The sequence below is a fragment of the Lates calcarifer genome, linkage group LG13 (assembly GCF_001640805.2).
Source record: "Lates calcarifer isolate ASB-BC8 linkage group LG13, TLL_Latcal_v3, whole genome shotgun sequence".
Classification (NCBI taxonomy): Eukaryota; Metazoa; Chordata; class Actinopteri; family Centropomidae; genus Lates; species Lates calcarifer.
In genome coordinates, this window is record NC_066845.1 from 22,696,631 (window position 1) to 22,716,310 (window position 19,680).

The 19,680-nt window shown below is 39.9% G+C and overlaps 3 protein-coding genes across 5 annotated transcripts; 2 read left to right on the top strand and 1 right to left on the bottom strand.

The window, feature by feature from the left end:
- Positions 1-1,201: 1,201 nt before the first annotated feature.
- Positions 1,202-2,719, top strand: LOC108878497 (C-X-C motif chemokine 9). Its single transcript, XM_018669265.2, has 4 exons — positions 1,202-1,360; positions 1,964-2,093; positions 2,181-2,261; positions 2,392-2,719. Exons 1-4 carry the CDS (start codon positions 1,309-1,311, stop codon positions 2,483-2,485), a joined length of 357 nt encoding a protein of 118 aa, XP_018524781.1. The 5' UTR covers positions 1,202-1,308; the 3' UTR covers positions 2,486-2,719.
- Positions 2,720-2,820: 101 nt separating this feature from the next.
- On the bottom strand, positions 2,821-19,023 carry ppm1f (protein phosphatase, Mg2+/Mn2+ dependent, 1F). 3 transcript variants are annotated; one of them, XR_007814445.1, is made up of 9 exons: positions 18,765-18,936; positions 15,497-15,730; positions 12,686-12,813; positions 12,057-12,259; positions 11,682-11,870; positions 11,105-11,248; positions 10,611-10,704; positions 8,147-10,030; positions 2,821-3,197 (listed from the first exon to the last, which is right to left on the bottom strand). XR_007814445.1 is itself a non-coding variant. In XM_018669262.2 (8 exons), exons 2-8 carry the CDS (start codon positions 15,658-15,660, stop codon positions 9,639-9,641), a joined length of 1,314 nt encoding a protein of 437 aa, XP_018524778.1. In that variant the 5' UTR covers positions 15,661-15,730; positions 18,943-19,023; the 3' UTR covers positions 6,997-9,638. The 3 variants fall into 3 exon arrangements, 2 of the variants coding, with proteins under 2 accessions (XP_018524778.1, XP_018524777.1); XM_018669262.2 differs by lacking the exons at positions 2,821-3,197; positions 18,765-18,936 and adding an exon at positions 18,943-19,023 and having other exon boundaries at positions 6,997-10,030; XM_018669261.1 differs by lacking the exon at positions 2,821-3,197 and having other exon boundaries at positions 6,997-10,030.
- On the top strand, positions 4,982-6,473 carry LOC108878496 (C-X-C motif chemokine 9). The gene is made up of 4 exons (XM_018669264.2): positions 4,982-5,140; positions 5,744-5,873; positions 5,961-6,041; positions 6,172-6,473. Exons 1-4 carry the CDS (start codon positions 5,089-5,091, stop codon positions 6,263-6,265), a joined length of 357 nt encoding a protein of 118 aa, XP_018524780.1. The 5' UTR covers positions 4,982-5,088; the 3' UTR covers positions 6,266-6,473.
- Positions 19,024-19,680: the final 657 nt, after the last annotated feature.

Sequence of the window (19,680 nt, forward strand, 5' to 3'; positions counted from 1 at the left end):
CATGCTGCAGTTTACTAAAGAGGTCTTTACTTATGAGCTACTTCATCATGAAGATGTCTGTCAGAATGAAGATCTGTCAGAATGTTTGGATTCAGTAGGTCAATCAGATGCACATTTCCTTGAAAAGACCAGTGTTTGCTTTGAAAGGAAATAATCTTGCATAAGTCAGAGAGTCACCAGTGGGAGCCACACATTTAGTCCAGGCATGTGTCTGTATTTATCATATTCTATTGGGCAAGTCATGCGTTATTTGGGGACTTAAACCACAGAGAAGAGGAAGGAGCCAGGCAGCAATTCCAAATGTGAAACTGAAGCAATGTCATTCATTTAAGCTGCTATCTATCTATCTATCTATCTATCTATCTATCTATCTATCTATCTATCTATCTATCTATCTATCTATCTATCTATCAGGAGAGCTCGTCACACTGGCTGCTCTAATGTCAACTACTGCTGTTCTCTTTTAAGACATGTTTTTTAGCCTGTATTTGTTTACATTGGCACCAATAAAACAAACTATTAACAGATCCTATCTGCAGTGTACTAAGGGATGTACAAACAACAATGACTGGATTACTCTGATGCTGATGAAGGTGCTCCCCTGGGAAGGCTTTTGGCTTTGACCTGCTCAATGTCTGCGTCTATTACAGACCACGTAATGTCATTTCCCAGTGGTTAAACAATGACAAAACATCAGTCTTTGGTTAAACACATCACAACCAGCAGACCCACTTTATATTACCTGTGGTACCAATAGTTGCGAGTCTGCAATACATTGATTTACTGTGAATCAAAGGGAACCTCTGGTCCAGTGCTCACCTATTCTGCCAAACTGTAAGTCCATCACTTCAAACACATGGTGTGTAGCCAAGCTCTGTTTAAAGCTTCACTGTCAAACTCCTAAAGTTTCCAAAGAGAACCAAACGTGCCAAGCTTAATGTATAAAACAAATAATGCACAAGACACCTTGAATGTTTTACTTGATGGAATGGTGGATGTATTAAATCATGGCACATTCATTTTGAATATCTTACTCATTTTAAGCATATAGTATAAATCCCACTGCATATCCCACTGCATATCTCTGAGCCAAACTGTGTGGATAAGAAGTGCCTCTGATTCTGGGAAACTGACTTGTTAGGGGGAAAAAGGAAGGGACGGAGAAAGTGAAAGGGATATTGGAAAGTGAAACTTCCCTGCCTGGGTGTTGTCCAGTGTATAAAAGAGAGAAATCCTGTGTGCTGTGTACCATCAGGAGTTCAGACTAAAGACTGCAGTGTGAGCCAGAACCTATCTACACACACAACTATGAAATCAGCCATCGTCTTTCTTGCCTGCCTGCTGGTCCTCTGTGCACAAGGTACTGTGACAAGTTTGGGCTTCTGTGATTCATTCATGATCGTGGTCCGTTTTGTTTGAGAGTTACTTGTTGCAACACAAATATACTGACAGAATGTGTGTCATTCCAAAAATGTCAATGAAAATCAAAAACAAGCGACATTTTTGTTTCCACTTAACAATGTGTTTCAGTGGAAAATGTCTGCAGCTAGTAGTAAATCCATGCAGTGACATTACAGTTTCCTTGGACTAGAACTTTAAAGCTACACTAATCAATATTTTTGTCAGAAAGGAAAAGTGTCAATGAATACAACAATGTTTAGATTAAACAGAAAAAAAGGTAAATATTTCAGAAAAAAGTTAACTTACAGTAATCCACGACAATCATTTAAAGAGTAACATGGACAGAAAGAACAGACAACTTTTGTATGGTCACTGTTGAGGTGAACAAATTAAAGCTGACTTTTACCTCCGTGCACTCAAGTTGAATTCAACCAGTGAAAATATTTCTGCCTCCAGAAGAGCCCTGCCTCTGACAAAACACTGATACGTGTTCATTCTGACGCCTGCTGACTGACTTGAAAACGATCAGCAGTTAATGAGATTGTGTCTTTTCTTCCCACAGGCCAACCAGCCAACAGATCTAATACATGCAAGTGTTTAAACAGTTACGTCGGCAGGATCAGCCGACAGCTCGTCAAGGGAGAGCCAGTCATACACCAGCCAAGTATCTTCTGTCCTCGTACTGAGATTATGTGAGCAAATGAGCTGAAATAAGGCACAATACCTGACACGTCATTCTTCAGCTTCTCTCTCTAACACCACTCTCTCTTCTCTCCCAGTATTACAATAACAGGGAATAAGGAAAAATGCGTGAATCCACAGTCACCACTCGGAAAACTCATCCTGAAAAACAGTAACAAGTAAGATCAGCTTGACTGCACTAACTTCAGACAACACAGTGTTGATGTTGACGATCTCTGATATGAAATACCACTGTCAAAGTTTCACATTGCCATGACTCTTTACTAATAGTGGCCTTTGTTGACTCAGGCACGAGAAGAAAGGAGCTGCGAGCATGACCACGACTTCAAGTCAGACCAATACTTGGAGTTCACCAAGACTCCACAGCACAGCCAAGCTGTAGGACTCCACACTGAAGATGATGTAGTGGAAAGGAAGCACTTTTGCTGTAATAGAGAGTTGCTCATCATCATTGACTTTGTTATGTTAATACAACAAGTGGGTTTAACTATGTTCTCAATGGCCAGTGTTGCGTTTCTGTTCTCTTTACTGAAGTTGTTTTTACATGTATTTATTTGAAGTAAATAACCTGTACATGTGTTTTTTTTAAATATGCAAAATAAAACTGAGACTTTGAGTTCTCTGTGTTTTGTTTCCATTCCTGCATGTTAACATAAAACAGACTGAACCTGTGCTTTTCTTCACCAGTCAGTACATACAAGTCAGTTATCATGTTACATCAGAGCAGCTGAGTGTGGTGGAATCACATCTGCAGTCTGTACGTTTTACACTGTTTGTGGCCAAAAGTATGTGGACAAGCAAACAACCAGGGACCTGGCTGCAGAGATTTGCTCCAATTCAGCCACAAGAGAATTAGTGTCTTACAAGCAATTGAACCAATTCATGAAATCACTACTGAATACTTGATGTTGAAATGAAAATACCACTGAGTTGTTAGATCTGTTAAAGCCATCTGCATTAATGACATTTAAATTGAACTTTCAGTGAACCCCTCTCACAAACAGATATTGCCCAAACTCAGCAACCATGGACTCCCATTTTCAACCACCATCCACTCTATGTACCACCTGTTGTTCTGTTGCCCTCCACTCCACCTCTACCTGCCTGTTTGTATTAGATTTGGTGCTGCTACCTAGCAGTAGCAGGGAGTCATTCCTATGTTTCCAGGGTCCACTGTTCCCCAGCCCTATATAACAAATAACAGGAACCTGAAAAAGATGCCCTCCATCCTGTATTCACTTATTATGACATGGTCTATTGTGGGAACTTGTCAAAGGGGGTTTCTGTTCCCCAGCACTGCTGTATTCTCAATATAACAGGCCTACACTATAGTGACTATATCTCTGCACTGAAGTGATACAAAGGAAAAGGAAATTATTATTCTGGATTACATTTGGTAATTGTTTGTATTGTCAGTATTGGGTTTTGGAAAACTGCATGATCTATTGTTGACCTGGATACCTGAAGGACAGTATCTATTGAAATATTACTAGTTTGTTTAACTAGCCATTTGTAATGACAAAAAGCTACACAATCAGCTGTGAGATTTCTTGACATATTTCTCAACTATCCTTAGGTTGCCATTCTAAAGCTGCTAACAGCAGCAGAAAATGTTGTCTTGCATTTTATTCTTTAGTCTCAGCAATGTTTTGTGTTCAGCTGTCTGCAAATTTGAGTCATCAAAAAGAGCAACAGACTAAGTATCCATAAATCCTTCACAAGTCTCAAAAGGTCTTGAATTCGATTTTTAAGATTGAAGTCCATAAAATCTTTGCGTCTTCAGTTGTGAGACGATACAGACCCGTGAGGACAACATTATACTAATGACATGCTGCAGTTTACTAAAGAGGTCTTTACTTATGAGCTACTTCATCATGAAGATGTCTGTCAGAATGAAGATCTGTCAGAATGTTTGGATTCAGTAGGTCAATCAGATGCACATTTCCTGGAAAAGACCAGTGTTTGCTTTGAAAGGAAATAATCTTGCATAAGTCAGAGAGTCACCAGTGGGAGCCACACATTTAGTCCAGGCATGTGTCTGTATTTATCATATTCTATTGGGCAAGTCATGCGTTATTTGGGGACTTAAACCACAGAGAAGAGGAAGGAGCCAGGCAGCAATTCCAAATGTGAAACTGAAGCAATGTCATTCATTTAAGCTGCTATCTATCTATCTATCTATCTATCTATCTATCTATCTATCTATCTATCTATCTATCAGGAGAGCTCGTCACACTGGCTGCTCTAATGTCAACTACTGCTGTTCTCTTTTAAGACATGTTTGGTCATGTTGGCTTTGACCTGCTCAATGTCTGCGTCTATTACAGACCACGTAATGTCATTTCCCAGTGGTTAAACAATGACAAAACATCAGTCTTTGGTTAAACACATCACAACCAGCAGACCCACTTTATATTACCTGTGGTACCAATAGTTGCGAGTCTGCAATACATTGATTTACTGTGAATCAAAGGGAACCTCTGGTTCAGTGCTCACCTATTCTGCCAAACTGTAAGTCCATCACTTCAAACACATGGTGTGTAGCCAAGCTCTGTTTAAAGCTTCACTGTCAAACTCCTAAAGTTTCCAAAGAGAACCAAACGTGCCAAGCTTAATGTATAAAACAAATAATGCACAAGACACCTTGAATGTTTTACTTGATGGAATGGTGGATGTATTAAATCATGGCACATTCATTTTGAATATCTTACTCATTTTAAGCATATAGTATAAATCCCACTGCATATCCCACTGCATATCTCTGAGCCAAACTGTGTGGATAAGAAGTGCCTCTGATTCTGGGAAACTGACTTGTTAGGGGGAAAAAGGAAGGGACGGAGAAAGTGAAAGGGATATTGGAAAGTGAAACTTCCCTGCCTGGGTGTTGTCCAGTGTATAAAAGAGAGAAATCCTGTGTGCTGTGTACCATCAGGAGTTCAGACTAAAGACTGCAGTGTGAGCCAGAACCTATCTACACACACAACTATGAAATCAGCCATCGTCTTTCTTGCCTGCCTGCTGGTCCTCTGTGCACAAGGTACTGTGACAAGTTTGGGCTTCTGTGATTCATTCATGATCGTGGTCCGTTTTGTTTGAGAGTTACTTGTTGCAACACAAATATACTGACAGAATGTGTGTCATTCCAAAAATGTCAATGAAAATCAAAAACAAGCGACATTTTTGTTTCCACTTAACAATGTGTTTCAGTGGAAAATGTCTGCAGCTAGTAGTAAATCCATGCAGTGACATTACAGTTTCCTTGGACTAGAACTTTAAAGCTACACTAATCAATATTTTTGTCAGAAAGGAAAAGTGTCAATGAATACAACAATGTTTAGATTAAACAGAAAAAAAGGTAAATATTTCAGAAAAAAGTTAACTTACAGTAATCCACGACAATCATTTAAAGAGTAATGTGGACAGAAAGAACAGACAACTTTTGTATGGTCACTGTTGAGGTGAACAAATTAAAGCTGACTTTTACCTCCGTGCACTCAAGTTGAATTCAACCAGTGAAAATATTTCTGCCTCCAGAAGAGCCCTGCCTCTGACAAAACACTGATACGTGTTCATTCTGACGCCTGCTGACTGACTTGAAAACGATCAGCAGTTAATGAGATTGTGTCTTTTCTTCCCACAGGCCAACCAGCCAACAGATCTAATACATGCAAGTGTTTAAACAGTTACGTCGGCAGGATCAGCCGACAGCTCGTCAAGGGAGAGCCAGTCATACACCAGCCAAGTATCTTCTGTCCTCGTACTGAGATTATGTGAGCAAATGAGCTGAAATAAGGCACAATACCTGACACGTCATTCTTCAGCTTCTCTCTCTAACACCACTCTCTCTTCTCTCCCAGTATTACAATAACAGGGAATAAGGAAAAATGCGTGAATCCACAGTCACCACTCGGAAAACTCATCCTGAAAAACAGTAACAAGTAAGATCAGCTTGACTGCACTAACTTCAGACAACACAGTGTTGATGTTGACGATCTCTGATATGAAATACCACTGTCAAAGTTTCACATTGCCATGACTCTTTACTAATAGTGGCCTTTGTTGACTCAGGCATGAGAAGAAAGGAGCTGCGAGCATGACCACGACTTCAAGTCAGACCAATACTTGGAGTTCACCAAGACTCCACAGCACAGCCAAGCTGTAGGACTCCACACTGAAGATGATGTAGTGGAAGGGAAGCATCATCATTGTCTTTGTTATGTTAATACAACAAGTGGGTTTAACTATGTTCTCAATGGCCAGTGTTGTGTTTCTGTTCTCTTTACTGAAGTTGTTTTTACATGTATTTATTTGAAGTAAATAACCTGTACATGTGTTTTTTTAAAATATGCAAAATAAAACTGAGACTTTGAGTTCTCTGTGTTTTGTTTCCATTCCTGCATGTTAACATAAAACAGACTGAACCTGTGCTTTTCTTCACCAGTCAGTACATACAAGTCAGTTATCATGTTACATCAGAGCAGCTGAGTGTGGTGGAATCACATCTGCAGTCTGTACGTTTTACACTGTTTGTGGCCAAAAGTATGTGGACAAGCAAACAACCAGGGACCTGGCTGCAGAGATTTGCTCCAATTCAGCCACAAGAGAATTAGTGAGGTCCAACACTGATGTTCAGTGAGAAGTTCAGGCTCTCATTCAGCATTTCACTTCATCCCAAAGAGGTTGGACGTTGAGGGCAAGGCTCTGTGCAGTTTTCTATCACAACAAATTTAGCAAAAATTTAATCTTGTCTTTTCTGTCATAACACATTCTTACAGTGTAAATTAGTTTTATCTTTTAGCTTGATATAATTGATGCAAAACTTAAGTTTACTCTTTATAGTGGATTTAGATCTATCCACTTTGTTTTGAATTATTAGCCAACACAACCTCAGCATTTTCTATTCACATAGCTTTTTATTCAGTCATTTCTAATAAACATGATATAAAACAGCAAACCATCTTGTCAGCAAAACAGAGTCTGTATTAATACATCCCAAAATCATTTAGCTGATATTAGAATTCTTTATGTTTGCAGTAAGACATGATTAAAAACTGTTAATTAAAAATGTTTGAAAACAAACACAGGAGTCAGAAATACTGTCAGTTTGTGATCCAGTAAATCAAGCAACACTGTCCACATCACTTCCCTTAACTCAACCTGCCAGGCTCATGTAGTTAGTTTAGACACAGGGATGCTCCTCCACAACAGAAATACTTGTGATCCCCGTGTCATTTTGTTTTTCCTTTATGAAGCTCATAACTAGCAGGTACTGTATTTCAGGGACTCAAAACATCTCATTTACACTTTTCATTACAGTATGTCAACATTACACCTCAGGGCTGGTGGCAAGATTTTCAGATTTAATCTGAGTCATTTCCTCTACTGTGCACAGTGTAAAATGCTTTTAATAGTTATACTGCTTGGCATTAGAGAACAACTTGAAGGCAGAGAGGCATTTTTTGGATTGAAGTTGACAATAGCTTTTTAGAAAGTTTCAACTTCCTTCATAGAACACTGAAACTATCCCCTGGAGCACAGCACTGAATAAGAGACTCTCGAGGCATTTCACTGAGTCTTTCAAAGTGAGTTTTTGCATTTTTTTTGCAGACACAGAGAACAGTCCAAACACTGCATTTAATACTGATGATGCTAAGAGAACATATGGTTGAGATGTTGTGGGTGAGATACAGATACAGAGTTTAAAAAAGGTAACAGACTTGTCATAACAGTATAGACTTCAAGAGGAGGCAATATTTTCTTTCTGGCACAGAGAACATGGAAGCAAAGAAAAGCTGGAATGATTTTACTCTTACAAGCAATTGAACCAATTCATGAAATCACTACTGAATACTTGATGTTGAAATGAAAATACCACTGAGTTGTTAGATCTGTTAAAGCCATCTGCATTAATGACATTTAAATTGAACTTTCAGTGAACCCCTCTCACAAACAGATATTGCCCAAACTCAGCAACCATGGACTCCCATTTTCAACCACCATCCACTCTATGTACCACCTGTTGTTCTGTTGCCTTCCACTCCACCTCTACCTGCCTGTTTGTATTAGATTTGGTGCTGTATAAATAAAACTGACTTGACTTGACATATCCAGGCATGTCGAGCTTTGGATTACTCCATATGTTGAAGCAGCATATTTGAAGGATGGTATTTTTTTTAGCCTTTCTAGAGCAAAATGTAAGAAATGTAACATCAGCTGATTAAGATTAGGGTTAGGCTTATTGTTCAAATAAAGAAATAATAATAATAAAAAAACTGGATGATATTTTAACACAAACAGGTCAAACTTGACCCAAACACAGTAAGAGCTTTGATGTGTATTAACTGCATACTGAACTGGAGAACATCGGACCCTGACCCACAAGACAAGAGTCAGCATGTTTGTTTTAGACATCAGTTAGTCCTCATCTTCAAACCCTTTTCTCTTCAAACACAAGCGGTGTAACATAGTCACAGTTATTGTTTAAAACCTGATTCTGAGTTCAAGTTGCTCAAATTGGGTTCAGACACCAAAATTTGAGATGAAAATTAGAGCTCCCAAGAAACTGCAATCAAACCTGAATAGAATCAGTGGAGCTTTCTGTCCTATCAAGTTGAGTTGTGTCATTCACATGACTCAAGAAAACAATGTTCCACTCAGTGACTGAAAACTGGACACTTGAACTTTCTACCTGAACTTGTGAAGCTGGAAAAAAAATCTAGGTTTTGAAATGCTGCGACTTCAAATTTCAAAGAGCAAATCACTCACATTCAAAGAGATGGTTTTCTAAGTAAAATATTCAGTATTCAGTGGTAATTAAATCTTACAATTCAATGAGTAGTTGTTTATAAAATACAAATCCCTCTGGCTTTCTTTGCTTCACCAAAAGAATCAATACCCAAGACTTTCATGTCATAATCACACTCGTGTCTCAGTGAAAAGAAAAACATTTCCATCAGTCAAATGGGATTTTTTAGAAGGAAAGATTAAATGTTTGCAGAGCTTGTGTAAGTTATATTCCTTTTAACAAACAGATATGAATAGAAAATGTTTGCACAGAGAGCTTACCTCCCACTAAAACACAAAGTCCTTTTTACAGTCAATACCACACAAAACAATCAATACTGAGGTTTAAACCAGGGAAGTCTATCTTAACACACATACAATTGATGTGATGTTCACACCATGTCCTTAAAGATGTTGGAGCAAACATGGGGAAGCTGGTATTCCTACACTTGCAGTGCTGTAGGAATGCTGGCTGGCTGAGTAGGAGCTTCCCCGTTACAGTGAGCTCATACTCATTGTGGTTAATGTGGCCCTGCATCATCCATCAGACCTTTTGAAGGGATGTGGTCCCAGTACACTTGAATCTGCTCTTTTACTCCAAAACAGTGAACAGTATGACTACATTCTGCTGTGTTCATGTGTTAGTATCAAATGAACCTGGTCAGTCTGTAGGATGTGTGCCAGCACCTGGGAAAAAAAGGCTGAGATATACAGAGACAGGCAATAGCTTGGCAAAGTGGTCTCTTCCTCCTTCACTGCTGTGGTGTATTTTGGGAAGTGGAGTCCTGAGTAGCTTGTGCAGTTCCTGTAGTGGAGTCTTGAGACAGCAGCTGCTCTGGTGGACGCAGGAACACCACCATCACGGTTATATTATCACTAGAACCAGCTTCCTTAGCATGACTTACCAAGTGTTGAGCGACTCTCCGTCCAATAATCTCCTTAGACTGTTTCAGCTGAGTTTCTCCTCCCTCTTCAGAGTTACCAGGCTGCTGGAGTGCATCCAAGACCAGATCTGGGACTGCTGAAGGTTTGACTGCATCAAAGAAGCCGTCACACGCCAGTAACAAGTAGTCCTCGTCTCCAAACAGCTGGGTTGTTGAGCAGTCGGCATCTCCAGACACATAGGGCTTCTGGTCAAAGTCACCTGGAGGACAGGTGTAGATACAGCAGGACCTCATCAGACTGACTAAGTCCAGGCCTCAGGGTCTCTTAACTAAATCAAGAGGTGAATTGTTGAACATGGTACTTATGGTACTAATGACCATGTAAACATACAGGCCTAGATTCAAGAGGAATTATCTGGCTCTCTGAGCTGAAGTGATACGAAGGGAAAGGAAATTATTATTCTGGATTACATTTGGTAATTGTTTGTATTGTCAGTATTGGGTTTTGGAAAATTGCATGCAACAAGTGATATGGACCCCATAAAGCCCTGATTTTGAGTCTATCCTTGACCGAGAGCCCACTGAGCCTAAATCCACAGAACTAGAGCAGCTTCTCCAGGATGCCTGGAACAATCTGTCAAGTAACTTGAAAAGCTGTGTGTTGAACTGGTGCTGTTTTAAGGGCAAAGGGGTAAAGGGGTGGTGAGAAAAAAATGTGTAACTGTCTAAACACTTAGAGTCTGGACTGTAGTCTAATGTATCAAATGTAGCAGTAAGAATCAGGACAGAGACCCTGTTTGTATCAACACTCTCAGATCATGTTGGTTGTGACTGACTTACCTATAGCTCTGGAAACAGCATAGGTGCCATTAACACGCCAGCAACCCATGAAGGTGATACAGCCTCCAAGATCCTCAATTCTTTGTTTCTCATCCTGGACAGTGGAGGACAAAAGAGACAGACTTTACAACCTGATCACCTTCCCCCTATTCACTTTATCTGAAGATGTGCAGTCATTTATTGTAACTTAGATCAGTGTTGGGTGACTGATGCCAGATTTCAGCATGTATACAAGTAGAGATAGCCTCGAAAGAAAATTTTCATTTTCCTTCTCCAAAATCAATTTGGGACAAATTTATTATGGCTACATCCTTTCAGCTGTTGATGTGCTGAACCCATGTGATGTGATAAATGTGTTAAAAATGTTTTAAAGTACACTCAGTACACTTTTTTTCTCCTGTGAAGTGACCTGGTGTATATTCAGAGACCTTCCTGTTTGGAAAACACCCTGAAATTCCAGGCAGCAGAGAGCTGTGTGACTATGAGATTCTCACCTCTCTCTCTGGCTTATGGGGCTCCATGAGTGTTACAGCTTGTCCCTCTCTGACCAGCATTGCTTGAGAATCCCCCAGCCAGGCCACAGTCAGCTCCTGACCCTGGATCAGTGCTGCCACGCCTGTGGTGCCGCTTCGCAGACGCTGACAACACACACATTATTCACACTGCAGTGAAAAAGTATTTGCCCCCTTAACAGATACTTATTTTTTTGCACATTTGTCACACTTAAATGTTTCAGATCATCAAACAAATTTTAATATCAGACAAAGATAACCTGAGTAATGTCAAAAAGCAGTTTTTAAATGATGATGATAATGATCTCATCATTTAAAGACAAAATAAGAAGTAGAATTATTAACTTGTAAATTCAATGATCTCTTATATATTGAGAGCTATAATGTGTAGTACATTGTACATTTACTTAGTTGATTCATTGTAGCTTTTTAAGATTTGTCTATTTCTTAATTGTAACTGTTTATGATTCCAGTAGACCAGTCACACCGGGGTGTAAAGTGATTTAAGTGTGTGTCGACTGAGGCCAGTGTATTCAGGATGCTGGGGCTGCTTCAGTACCTCTCTCTTGGCTTTGCCTCTGAACATGTCATCTGTGTGTTTGAAGGCAGTTTTAAAGGCTGTGGCTGTGTCACCCTGCAGTGTTTCCTGTTTACTCAGAACAACATGGAGGTGAGTGGCAGCGTAGGTGGCAGCATCCACCCCTCCGTGTCCGTCAAAAACAGCGTAGTATGCACGCTCTACTCCATCCTGGGCCACAGCAGAGAGAGAGAAACAAAGACTGAAATATATGTTTAATAAATATTTTTTTACACAGGGGATTTGATTCCTGTTTTTTTTTTTTTTTTTTTTTTTTTTAACTTTTTGGAATCAATAAATAACAAGACAAGAAAACCAGAATCAAGCAACATGTGGTGCTGCAGTAAAGTCTTGTACCTGGATTCCAAAGAGCTGGTTAAATTCAGCTAGGGCCAAATGTTTGTCCTCCATCTTCCTTCTCGTGTTCTTGATGGCATGAACAGAACTTTGGAGGAACCGGGAAGGTGAGGAGGGAAGCTTGATGAAGTTCTGTTGCCATGCCAGTGCTTCATCTATCAGCTTATTGAGGAAGTGACGTTGAACTGCCTCTGAGTGAAGTACTGAGGATAAGATAAAACAGAACTAAAGAAATATAATATCAATAAATCACAGTCTTTTGATTCTTACTACTGTTTGCTATTGGTATATACAGTATATTACATGACAGAAGATAGAGAACGAAAATGATGGAGATCAACCATTCATGACAGACTTTTCATAGTTTTAGATCCAACAGCAAACAGACGAAGCTGGAGACTAGCTGAAGAGGATGGTACAGGGCAGGGTAGCTAAAGAGCTAGACATTCTCAGCTAATGGAGACCAAAAGAGAGTTAAGAGGAAAGTTAATGCTACACTTCCATTCATCAGGCAAACACAAAGATGGCTGAGGATAGACTAGAGACACCCCTTCAGTATAACACAACATACAATTTAACAGCACCATAAACTACAGCCTACAAAATAAGCATAAAGTGAAAACACATACACACTACTATCTGTTCCTCTTGGTTAGCCTCAGCTTCCTGTGGGCAGTGGAAAGGTGAAAGGTCACTCTGCAGCAGCTGGGACAAGGCTGCCTGGCACAGGAGGGCACTGAGGACTGGAGGAGCACCCCTGAACCAACAAACAAAAATTATGTTATGTTATGTTAACAAACAAGTGAATACTAGCAAACACAAATGGGTTAATTATGACTGGTCCAAGCAGCTGCTCATTTACAGAGTGAAACTGGTAACTGCACATCTAAGTGTGTCATTTTCTTTACAGGCTTACATTTCTGTTGCAGAGAAGACTAGGCTAACAGAAAAAGGAAGTGGGGAGAACAATGGTGTTTCTACAGAGGGGGTATGAAGTCTTCCTGACTGTTGAGCCCTGTCTAGCTGAGCCTCATGGCTTGTTCAGAGAAGCCACTAAGAAGGGAGACTAAAGACCTCAGACAACCTGCACAGTCAAGTAACATTTCTGTAACACTTTAAATACAGCACAGATTTGGACTGAATGCTGCCGGATTAATGTGAAGGTTGCAACAGTACAGAGTAAATAAATGTTCACTTTTATAAAAGCTGCTTTGTTTCATCTCTGCAAACTGTAGGAATGAAACAGCACTCTTCATGTACATCATGTGAACAACCTGGAATCAATGAGAGTTCCAACTTAACACTTTTCTTGTGCATTGTCTGCATCATAAACAGGAAGTAGAATAAATGATCAAACTGGTGAGAAAAGGGGATTTCTCTATGAAAACAGGACCAAGGCAAACATCCCATCCATTCATAATGGTCATAAATTAAGGCTTTAAAGTCAGTCACTGATGCAGTGATTAAGATAACAAAGTACTTGTCCTCTTTCCTTATTTTCCAACTTATCACTCCCAGCACACAATTCCATCTCTCTAGTTGCCTGACGCACTGAGAGAACTGACTGAACTTCACCTTGTCTGAACTGGGCTACAACTAACTATCAGTTGCACAATCAAATATCCCTGATTTGATTATAATTTTTTTTTCAATTAATCGTTCCAGAATGGTGACAGGCATATCACAAGAGTCTAAAGTTTCTTATTTTATCTGATTAACCCAGAATGTATTACATTTAGAATTATAGAAAACAGTGACAATGACCAACAAATGTTTGTTTGTTGATTAAAAATGTAACTAAAATGAATTATCAGTATAGATGATTATTTTCAGTCCAGCGGTGGATTGATGACTAATTGCTTCATCACTAATCAGCAACTAATCAGGAAAAGCTTTTGGGGCAGTTGGGGCAGGCAACTTGAGTCGACTACTAGATTCACATGATATACTCTTCTAAAGCTTGGTTTATACTTCTGTGTAGGATTGATGTGGAGCCTGTGTTGTAGTCTACGCAAGTAGCCTGCACAGTTGTGTGCATTTACACTTGTGCGCTGGTGTTGCTTTGCAGTTACACCAGTAAAACCAGCGGGCGGTGGAGATTCTGCGCCACTATGTTGAGTTTCTTTATGTACTTCAAGTTTGAGTTCACAAATATTGAACAACAGTTACTGAAAAGAGAGAAGATGGAGACGGTGTGTATGACTGCTGAAATGACTGACGCAGAGGGAGGGTGAGTCTTCTGTATTTGTACGGCCACTAAGAAACATGTATGAGGCCACCAATCACACCAATGACCAATTACATTTCTAGGGAGGTCAGGCTACACTGTGGAGTACGTAGCTACGCAGTACGCATTCTTTTGATCGCGGCTGCTGTTATTCATGTAGCATTTCAAAAACCCAACCTCCACCCAAGCATCCACCTGCCCATTCTAAAACACCTTCCTCTGGGGTAAAATTAGTATTATCACTCCCTGCTGTGCTGGGCTTGGTGCACTCCTGCAGAGAGTGACAAAGTCATGAGCTAGACAGCAACACTGCATATTCTACATTCACGTGAGCTGGCTGCCTGAAATACACATTACTGTATGGTATTCTAGGTTTGTACCATTTTTACACAAGTATAATCTGATTATCCCTTATCACTGTCTTAAAGTGAAACACGGCAAGTCTGGAAGTGTAACTGAAATGATCACAGATTTGAAACATTATTGGGACATATGAGAGAGGAGTGCTTGCTGTTCGTATGGCTCCAGTCTCCTATAGCTCTCTTCTCTGGTGCTGTCTGGTTTCACTTCTATACAATGTCAGCAACTATTACTCTATCCACCCTGCCAACCATGCATACTGCATGAGCAGGGCAAGAAGAGAGCTGTCAGGAATGTGAGGAATGCAGACACACACACACAAATAGCAACAAGTACTCCTGCTCTAACTACACAGATGCTACAGCTCTGTGAAATAACAGTACTTTTTTTTTACCTCTTCATTTTTATAGGCTTATCTCCCTAACAATGTAATCAGCTCATTCACAGTCAGTGTGTGTACATGCACTTAAGTAACCAGGTAACACAGAGAAACCAGGATATGCAGATAATCAGAAACACGCTTAGTAACCTGGCTATTGTAAATGTGCATATAGGTGCAGCAGGTATCAGTCTAGCTTTTGTTAATTTCAGTTTTGGTCAGACTTTGGATAGGTATATTTTAAATACCAGAATGTATTACTCGATGTAATCGCCTCTCCTTTCATCTATCACTCAGGTGTTGAATCCCTCTCTACAAGCTTTTGCCAGAGAAATCAGAAATTCTTACTTATTTATTAGTATTCTTAATCATTCAGTCCCAATGTGTGTGTATTTAATCTTGTGGTGTTGTGTAGCTGCAGGCCCACTAAATATGTTACATAAACTCTGATGTACTTCTCCCTCCAGGTCATACCTTAAAGCCAGCAGCCTCAGGCCCAGCTCCAGGCTCTCTCCATACAGCTCCTCCAGGGAGACTTTGCAGCTCAGAGGGCTGACAGGCAATGGACTGCCTTCCTCCAGAGCAGCTGGGAACTCGTCTACAAACCTCCCCAAGAAGCATCTGGCCTCCTCCTCCATCCCACTGGCTCTGGCTGCAGTAAGCTCTCAAGTGAACTGGGGACCAGGGCTCAAAGGTCACAAGTGGAGTCTTGATGGGTAGAGAAAGTAGGCTTTAGACACTGTGTGATGGAGAATGAATGCAGTATACTATTCACAGATGGAGCTTTGAATTCCCAGCTGCTATCATCTTTATGAGATCTATTCAAATCAATGAAAATCATTGTATTATACAGTCGTGGAAAAAAGTTTTTCGACACACCATGCATTTGTGAAATATTGCGTTAAGAATCACTCTTAGTGCAATTTCTTTTAGTACAGTCACAGCCAAAACAAATCCTAAAAAAGCCATTAAAAACTTAAAATTGATTGGCTCTATAAAAATAGATAAGATATTTTGAGTATTGGGTCATTTTGGTACCAGTGATCCACGAATGAAGGTCTCGCTTTTTATTAAAAGACAATTTTTGTTGCCATGCTTCGTGTCTATATAAATTTGAAAGTTCTTCAGAGACAAAAATGGCTAAAACGAGGAACCTAACGCAGGAAACATGCCTGAAGATACAGATTCTCAGCCAGGAAGGGTACAGCTGCTGCCAGATAGCCAGGAAGAGCAGATGCAGTCCTTCAGCAGTTGGATACACTCTGCAGAAATACAGACGAACCAACAGCTTGGAAGACAAACCAAGATCTGGGCGTCCAAGGGTTTCTTCAGCAAGAAATGACCACATTCTGATCCACATGTGCAGGGAAAACCACCAAATGACATCACAGGAGCTTCAGCAGCAGTGGTCAAACCAAACTGGTGTCCAGTGTTCCACCTGCACTGTATGTGGCCCACTTTTAGATCATGGCTTAAGGTCCTACAAGGCTGTCAAGAAGCCCCTGATCAATGAGAGACAGAGGTTACCCGGCGTCATTGGGCCCAAGCACACAAGAACTGGACAGCCAGGAACTGGAAGAAGATTCTGTGGTCAGATGAGTCCAGCTTTATCCTCCTCCTGATAATGTGAGGGTACACAGAAGGCCAGGCGAAGCATTACCTCCAGCATGTACAGTACCTACTGTTAAGCATGGTGGAGACAGTACCATGGTTTGGGGATGCATGAGTGCTGCTGGTGTTGGTCATCTCACTGTCTGTGATGGCACATTGGACTCTGCCAAGTATTGCACCATTCTCGAAACCCACATGCTCCCTTCTGTACGTGCACTGTTCCATCAAGGTCAAAACTGGATGTTTCAACAAGATAATGCCCCTCACCACACATCCAGGGCCAGGAGAACTTGGCTTCAGGAGCACTGTATCCAGGTCTTAGAGTGACCAGCTCAATCCCTGGACATGAGCCTCATTGAAAATCTGTGGTGGATTATCAAAAGGTCTGTTTCAAAGTGTAAAACAAAGAATGTAGAAGAATTAAAAGCAGTAATTCAAGAAGAATGGGACAAGATTACCCCTCAACAGTGTGAAAGGCTCGTGGGGAACATGCCAGCCAGGATTAGAGCTCTACTGCGTGCTAATGGCAGGACTACTACATATTCATTTGATGATGTGATGGTTTATTTATTTTTTGTTCAGTTTTGAACACATTCTCTGTTATTTGTTGACTTTGACACCGACAATGTTGAGAACTGACATATTCAAACTGTCTGAATTTAGTTTTGGTAGATTTTCTTGAAAACAAACAAAAAATATATAATTTGTATTATTTTGTGTCTGTCTAATGCAGTCACACCTTTTGAAACACAAAAAAGATGTTTCCCCAAATATTTCATGATAATATTTGAGATTGTGTAAAATTTTAAGGGTGTCCGAAAACTTTTTTCCACCACTGTAATCATACCTATCCTTTAACGTAACCTGACCTGGAATACCAAAGGCTGGTATTGACCTTGTATCATTGTTTGGTGCAGCTGGTACAGTTGTTAGGTAATCTTGCTTACTGATTCTCTGATCACCTCATGACTGAAAATCAAGTTTGTGGCTTTTAGACTCATGTAAAACCAGATTTTAAGGAAAGGTTCAACATTTTGTAAATGCACTTATTTGTTCAATTCAATTCAATTTTATTTATATAGCGCCATATCACAACAACAGTCATCTCAAGGCACTTTTCATATAGAGCAGGTCTAGACCATACTCTTTGAAATAGGTATTTACATAGAGAGACCCAACAAATCCAAATCAAATTTGTTGATGTTATTACCTATCATAACAGCACCCTGGAATACAACTGAGAAGCTCCACCTAGTGATGTAGTGACTTTGACTTACAATTAAAAATGATATGATAAGCTGAAATCTTTTGCTACGTCAAAATTTTGATGTATTAAATCAAAATGATTAGACTAAGTCCAAATGATGGTTTAAAAAAAAGGTAAATGGCAAATGTTAAATGGTTTACCATCTCATAATTTTGACTGAGTAGGTCAAAATGTGGTTCAGTATATCTCACATTTTTGACGTATTTTCGTGTTTGTTTTTCTTTTCCTGGCAGAAACGGGCTTCCGTAACTAACACATCAAGCAGTAGTCTGCTCCTGAGATATGAACAGTTCAGAGAAAAACATCCCTGCTAAAAAGTTATGAAGACTAAGACACCAAACACCCATATTTTACACTTAGACCACTAAAATGTTTGCTGATGATCTGTGATCATCCCTGTTTTAATTAGACCGCTCATTTAGTGTTTTTTATTCTGAACTCTTTTTTTGTCTGTGGACAGCCTCCATTTGTGCGAAGAACAGTACGGCAGGCCAAACAGAAATCAGCATCCGGCCGGATATTGTTAGCTGGGAGTTGCCTCTTCTTACAGAAATAGTGTCAGTGGGTTAGGCAGCGGGCGCACAGCTGCAATCCACACTCCTCAACTCCCCAGTTTCGCGTTGGTTTGTATTTAGCTTTCCCAAACATGTAAATGTGCTGTGACCATAGGCTGAGACACTTCTATACGGACACAGAGCGTGCTCACGATTTCTTCCGTAGTTTTCAAAGCAGTCTTCCCACGGCTGAAACATTATCAATACACTGTGATGCATGCAGCTAACAGTATAAAATGTCTGTCATTCCTGGCTGGATTTGTTTGAAAATAGTTTTCCCGACAAGCAGAAAGCCGCTTCTTCATCTTACCTGGGGCTAGCTAAGTTACAGTCCCTTAGCATGATACGCCTACAGAAGCTACAGGCACACAGCTGCGAGAAAACACCGAGATTCAGCACACAAAGAGTACAGGAGACTGCGCACAAAAACGTGCGCTGTAGAACTGATGGTAAAATGACGGATGGTCTTAAATCACAATGTATCCTACCGATGTTAGGAGATCTGCAGGACGCTCCACACCCTATTGGACCCCTTTCCTGTACGTCATCATGCTTCCGTCTTCCTTACGCTGTAGATTTAAAGGGCGATGACACACCAATACATGTAGGATGATTTTACACATAGAAAAAGAAATAGGAAATTAATTCAGAAAATGGAAGGTAAAATATTACCTTACCCGACTACAAAGGACTATTTATAAATGTTAGGAGAAAAAAAGTGATAAGACTGAAACTTATCTAAAAATATTTTACATAAAAATGACAAATTACATTGAAATATTAATTAATAATTTTAAAGTGAGAATTAAAAATGTAGTATGGAAGAGCATCATCAGAAATAATCAAATAAAAGCTTAAAATGGAAAGCAATAACTAAAATTTGTCCAGAAAAAATAAAATGAAACTTAGTGCTAACATTTTAAAAACTGTTTAAAAACTGCAGACCTGGAATACAATGTAGAAATGTAGAAAAATTGTTGCTTCGAAACAGAAATAGCCTACTTTTTATGAGCAAAGTGGAGTATGTTATGGCCAGCCAACTGAAAGGTGATCAAATTCTTTAGAATACATTAAGTCTTATTTAGTGACCTTTACATTCCTTCTATGTTTCCATCTCAAGTGGCCAAATTAGATAAATGTATCTCACGACAGAAGATAACAGAAGCCACTCCTTCATTTCAGTCCAGGTAATCAGCCATGCTGGGCTGCCATGTCAATTGTATAGG